Source organism: Alligator sinensis, unplaced genomic scaffold (assembly GCF_000455745.1).
Source record: "Alligator sinensis unplaced genomic scaffold, ASM45574v1 scaffold1131_1, whole genome shotgun sequence".
NCBI classification, from domain to species: domain Eukaryota; kingdom Metazoa; phylum Chordata; order Crocodylia; family Alligatoridae; genus Alligator; species Alligator sinensis.
In genome coordinates, this window is record NW_005842218.1 from 1126091 (window position 1) to 1132845 (window position 6755).

At 45.3% G+C, this 6755-nt stretch overlaps 1 protein-coding gene across 1 annotated transcript in view; it reads right to left on the reverse strand.

Moving 5' to 3' along the window:
* The window catches only part of MORC1 (MORC family CW-type zinc finger 1), a 114321-nt gene that overhangs the window by 89713 nt on the left and 17853 nt on the right, over positions 1-6755 (reverse strand). Inside the window, exons 7-9 of the mRNA XM_025208067.1 lie at positions 6672-6755; positions 4835-4994; positions 129-234 (exon numbers count right to left, since the gene is read on the reverse strand). The exon at positions 6672-6755 is cut by the window's right edge and continues 25 nt beyond it. Of these exons, the coding sequence (XP_025063852.1) occupies positions 129-234; positions 4835-4994; positions 6672-6755 (350 nt within the window). The remainder of the gene's footprint in view (positions 1-128; positions 235-4834; positions 4995-6671) is intronic.

Sequence of the window (6755 nt, forward strand, 5' to 3'; positions counted from 1 at the left end):
CCTCTATTCTTTTTTCAAATCCAAATAAGTTAACAGTTGGCCAATAAAATATTTTATCAGTATATGGTATCAATTAAAGATAAATAGTCTACACATCTAATCCAATAACATAGTTACTCAACACTTACTTGTCAGGAAGACAAGCAATAAGCATGTCTGCATTATGTGTTTTAATATCTAGCTCTGGCTCTCCATTCAGCATAAGCTTCAAGTTGTAAATAATTATTAAAGTTCCTGAAGAAAAATAAAAATATATATAACTTCTAAACCAAATATTTTAACGAATACTTTCAGGTGTTTCTTTCAATTTTAAAGATTGACAGTCAAGTCCAAACAGTATGCACAGAATCATAGGAAGCACTATCATTTCTGTGACCTCCTTTAATTTAAATAAAAAGCGAGGCAAATTGATAGTCGCAGAACCCGATTCTAGGTCCTAAACCTATGAAAGGTTTGGAGCAGGTCTTATTGTGTTGGTGTCCAATATTATTGTGGCTGGCTGGACAGTGGGTTCACTAGCAGCCTGGATTGTTAGCTTGAGCCTGAATGGCCTGGGATCCATTGATGGAGGCAATTTTTTCTTCACCACCAATCAGGGGAAGGCAGAAGGAAGACAGCCCCACCCTGACCCAGGGATGAGGTGAAAGAGAGGACCTGAGAGGGAACTAACACCTTGGGCTTCCTCACTGGTCCATTCCCAATCTGGGGCAGAATCTCTAGAGGGAATAAAAGCCTGTGTACTGAGCACATGGGCCGCTTCTACGAGAGGGACGATAAAGATGAGGGCTGCAGAAGCGCTGGTAGAGCTGACCATGGGGGCAAAGCCATTGCCCCAGAAGTGCCCTGAAGATGCCTCTGGCAAGGGAGAAGCAGCAGGCGGTTGCATCCCAGCTGCTGTAGGAAGAAGGCAGCAATGGTGCATGGGACGATGCACAGAGGGTCTGGAGGACAGGCGGGACCTCGATGGCTGCACAAGGCAGTGCAGGTCCCCAGCCCTGCATGAGGAAGGAGCCCAGCCCCTTTGGTGGAGAGAGCTGTGCATGGGGCTTGGTGAGCTGAAGGGATGCCATGGTTGCATGAGGCAGCGCGGGTCCCCAGCCCTGCATGAGGCAGAAGCCCTCAGTGCACAGGTCAGCGCACAGGGCTGGTGGAGCTGAAGGGGCCACAGCAGCTGCACAAGGCAGTGCGGGTCCCCAGCCTTGCATAAGGTGGTGCCCTCGGTGCACGAGTCAATGCACAGGGCTAGAAAGGGTCTGGGAGAGCTGAACTGAAGGGACGGCTGTGGCTGCAGAGCCCTCAGTGCACAGACTGGTGCACAGGGCTGAAGAGCTGATGGGACTCCAGGACTACATAAGGCAGCTTGGGTTCCTGAACCTGCGAACAGCAGGGGTATCACAGTGCATGGATCAGTGCACAGAGCCAAGGCAGAGCTGAAGGGACAAGGCACAAGGCAGCGCAGGCCTGTATCCCTGCAGGAGGCAGAGACCAGTAGGCCCTAGTAGCTGCATGAGGCAGCTAGGGCCTTTCCACTGTGAGCAGCAGCTGGCTGAAGCCATGGGTCCCTGGCAAGGTGGGAGTTTTGACCAGCCCACCCAGAAAGAAACGAGCCAAATTCCACCAGAGGGCCAAGGAGCCGTGTGTGCCTGGGTAGGGGGATCAGGGTCCACATGGGGAAAGAGACAAAGGTCTCCACATGGGAAGAGTGGCCCCGGTATTCAGGGGAGGCTGGGTGTCCAGCCAGTTCAGGGGCTTAAGGGCAATTAATATAGTACTTTTGAGGCCACCTGTTTTCCCCTTGGTATTACTACTCCATGCAGGGTGATTATTGTGCCATTGTTGATTTTGGATTGTAACTGTTAAGGTTTATGTAAATAGTTAAGGTTGCCTGGGTCCCTATGTATATATGTGGGGAGGGTTGTAAGCTGTATCCTGTACTGTTAAGTTATTTAAATTCAATATTGTATCGTAAGACATTTATGTATTGCCTTGTTCTATCGATTGTTGAGCTACTAAAATGCTGTGGAGAGTTTTGTGATTATTACTTTGGATTCAAGGGGTTACTATGCCCAGGTGTGGGTTTGTATTGCAGTATCATTATTCACGTATATTCTAATCATTGTTTATTTATTGCTGAGTTCTATTTAGTGAACCTCTGTTTAACTTGGTGCCACTGTTATTTGTTTCCTCACCTGCAGTGTGCGAGGCCTGGGAGTGAGGGGTTATACGCCAATAAGAAGACACCTGGGAGCCCAGGAGTACATTGATAAAGCACCTGTGTTTGTTATATTCACTTATTCCTGCCCATGTATATGAGTAACAAGATTTATTTGCCTTAGATGGCATAAATTTGTATATAGTATTCTAGGATATATTTGTATTTGTATTCTAGGATATATTTGTGTATATACTTAATAAGTTCTATGGGTTCTGTAAATAAAGTTCTGTAAATAGTTAAATTTTACTGAATGACCACAGTCTCTGCTCTGCTCTGTAGGAGGGGATGGCAAATTGGCCTAGGCCAAGCAGCCATGCTCTCAAGGCACACACACGCACACCCCAAACCCCTTCAATTGAAGAAGGGGTACCAACTGCGTACCACCAGGGTTACACTATATTATTAGATACAGATTAATAGAGTCAGAAATAAGAAAAGGGAGAACAAAGAGCTCACACTGAGGGAGAAAAAGCGATGATTTCAAGGAATCTGTCAAGTGAAATTAGAGTTAGCAACAGACTGTTTCAGATAGAACATGCTGCTAAGGAAAAGTCTCCTGCAATTTTAGACTGTGAAAATATTCAGAAAATGCCAGTGAGAGAAGCAGAGGAGCACAGAAAAGAATGATTAAATAAGTGTACAAAGGCTGAACTTAAATTGACAAAGTATTTAGGAATTATTTCTAGATACTTTTTATATATAATTTATCTATTTGATTTATATGCTGTGTCTCCCCCCAGTAAAGGCTCAGATTGGCTTGATGGCTTACAATAAAAAAATAACTTAAGACAAAAGAACACAATACAATAGTATAAGTAGGGATCCTGGCTTTCTCTGTTAAAAAATCCAAACATCAGATTAAAAAACCCCAAATGTGCATTTTTCCACAATTAAAATAAAACATCTATCAACTGATTGATATAGATATATGTAACAGTTGAACACAATGTTTTATGGATATATTTACCATTTTAAAGCAATTTGGATGCCTACCAGTGCCTCAATCATAATAAAATAAATACTAAATACCTATATATTTTGGTGTTTGATTTTGTTTTTTTTATCATGGAAAAATCAAAGTTCCCCCTACTCTTTTCACTCACCAGGATGCATGTCCAGCTGCAGCTATCCCCCTTGCTGCTTTGTGGTGCTGAGCAGCCCTGATATGCCAGTGCCCTGCCCCTGCCCACACCAGTGCCCCTTCACTACCAACCCGCAAACTTCTGCCCCCCACCCCCAATCCCCCAGTGTGTGGGACATGGGGTGTGTGGGTATAGGCAATGCCATAGGCAATGTGTCAGAGGAGATGTGGTGGTGGGGGCACATGGCCTCCCAGATTTCTGTGCCAATAATGGGACACAGGGCTGCAGCATGACTGAACCAGCACCAGGAAGGAGCTGCCTCCATGGCCCAGCAGGTGGGACCTGGTGCAGGAGGGCAGAGCGGGGTAGGTAGGCTCAGTGCTCCAGGGCCACCACCGCTGTTGGGAATGCCATGTTGCCATGGCTGCCAAGGTGAGGCATCCCCTGCCTACTGCCACACTGATGGGGGGAGGCAAAACTCTGTGCTACTGCCACAGCACTTCACTTTGGCGGCCACGGTGGCATGGTACTTGTGGGAGTGGTGGTGGCAGCACTGAGCCTCCCTGCCCTGCTCCACCCTCCTGCAATGCAGAGGTGGTTCCTGCCTGGTGCCAGTTCAGCCAGGTTGCAGCCCTGTACCCTGCTGCGGGCACAGAAGTCTGGGGGGTCACAAGCATTGCCCTGCAATGCATGGTTTATGGGCCCAAAGCCCTCTGTGAGTGTGCGTAGCAGCGGTGAGCCTCCACCCGCTCCTCCCCCTTGGGACAAGGTGCCCATGGCTCTGTCCTGCTCCCCGGCCAGCCCCACAGCCACACATTCCTGGCTTCTCCAGCCCTGGGCACTACACTGGGAGGCTGGGCAGAACCCTCAGCCCTAGCTACAAACCATGCCCCACTCTCTCCCTCACTGTGCACACTCAGCATGAGCCACTGCCACTGCATCAATCTCCCCACAAGTTGTGCCGCCCACACCTCATCTGTGCTCCCCCTGCTCCTCCATGCATCACCTATGCCTCCCCCCCAGTAGACTTATCTGAAGAAAACTGCAGGAGCTGCTCTCCACTATGCTGCTTAGCTGTATTGCCAGCCATGTGCACATGTACATGCACACATGCACGTGGCACCCCTTGCCTCTGATCATCTTCCTCGCACTTGCCCCAGCCCAAGCAGCCCCTTGCAGGGTGGAACCCTGCCAATCTGCAAGGGGACCCTTCCTTTAAAGGAGAAAAATCTGCGTTTTTCTACAGGAACAGAAAACTTAGATCCCTGATAATAAGCTAGCTTAACAAAATCATTAAAAAAGAACAGAACTGTATATGAATGTCCCATAGAAATGTGGTAAAAAAGCCAATCCAGTTTTTGTTTTGATATCAGATTGTTATGAGCATGCAAAAATTTCAATAGCTGACTCTTCAATAAATGCTGAAAACCACACTGTATCCCCAACTGAACTTCAGTATTTATGTATTTTTAAATTACTGTTCATGGCACTAATACAAATCCCATGATTAAAAAATGGGATAGTTTGGTAAGCTTACCACTTTTCCCATAGATTGCATCAAATTGCTGCATCAATTCATCTTCGCTCGTGAAAGGTGAATATTTAAAGATGATTGACATTTGTACAGCAAACATCGCAGCATCATGTAAAACAGGCTTTCTGGTACTTACTGACCATGAAGGTATTGGAACAATGACCTGCAAAAAATGCCATGAAAAAATATTTTGGGTTATACTGAAAATTTTATATTTTAAAAGAGAGTCCAAATACTGTCTCACAGAAGAGATGGGAGAGGCATCTTGGAATGCCAGAGGACTGTGCTATGGCTGTCAGAAGAGAAGGTGTACTGACATTTGCTCTTCCAGGAGAAACTCTCCTGTGAGTAATTTAACCCTGATTGTTTCTAGGTTATTTTTCTTCTGGAGTGGTCATTTTTGTTCTGGGAGAAAAATCCCAAACATCTGAACACTCATGGTTTCTCCCAGGAAAGCAGCAACTCTCCCAGGAGAAACTGAATGTCTGTATGTGAACACAGAAAGTTACTAATTAAAACCAAACTCTGCTAAAAGAATTATAACCACACACATTATCAAATAGGAATTCATTTTTACTCTTTGAGGAGGGAGTCATATGTGATATCTTTTATTACGTCGGGTATCACAAACCATAGAGATACCAAACCAGTCTTTCTGCCAGATTTCTGAACTTCAGACATTTCTAGTAGGAGGTTTTGTTTTAAAACATAAAGGGATCTATTCTCTTCTCTGTTAGCCAGGGGCACAGAAAACCCTTGCAAAGACATTAGAGGAGTGCTCAAAAAATGTCTTTTCCTATTCCATCTGGAAACAGTAAAATGAAGAGGCCATCTATTATTCTGCCACCTTGAAAAGACTCAAGACTAAGCCAAGCAATTTAGAAGGATAATTTGTTAGTGCCATGATATTCTAACAGTAGAATGAGATAGGTTTAACATTTAAACAGAGCAGTAACTACTAGGATGACCATTTTGCCTCTAAATCCTCTCATCTGCTCCTTGCTTTCAGCTCTGTACACAGTTCTTCAATAGGGTGGGTAAGCACACAAATCTCTATCTGTTCACTCTAATTCTACTTGGCTGCACAAACACCCCTTTAAGGTTAACAAGACATTAACATGTTAATAAGAAGATTCCCTAGTTAAAATAACTTCTACTCTTATGCCCTTTTCTCCCTCCTTTTCTATAACTTTCATTTCTCTTCCTAATCAGTCCTATTCCTAGGTATTTATGGGTGCCTATAAATGAGCATGGAGGCTGCTCTGATGCACTAGATTAATGAAGTCTGCTGTGTGTAGCAATTATCACGCTCCAGCAGCCTCTTACATCTTGTGTATCAGTGTCCCTGTTCTTAAAAATGGCCACTTCACTTCTCCCTCCAACCCCTCCACTCCACCTTCTCCTTCCCCCCGCAGGCAGGAGCTCCTCTCCCCACTCACAAGCTGTCCAGTCATGCACCATCATGTTCAGTACCTCCACATGGGGATCCCAGATGGAGTGCCGGGATCCCCACAGAGGTGGAAGCACAGAGCCTGCCCAGTCCAATGGTGCATGACCTCTGAAAATCTGCTCATCCCGCCAGCTTTCAGAGAGGCAGCCACAAACCAGTAATAATTGTTTTTGGAAGGACCCCACAGCCAGACAGAATGGCCTAGAAGGTTGGATCCCACCCGCAGGCTGTGTTTTGACTGCTTATCAGGTAAGTCTGCTGCATAAATATGATCTTCAGAGTTGAAATATCATTAAATGTAAATAGTGCTTAAGCAACTGGTAGAACTTTTGCCCAGTATTTTACTTGAGACTATTTTCAAGCTAGAAAAAAAACAAGGCAGACACATACCTCATCAAGGCCTTCTCTCTCACAGAATGTTTGAGAAAAGAGAACACATGTCATGGTATCTTCTTGCTTGGTAAGTAATATGAA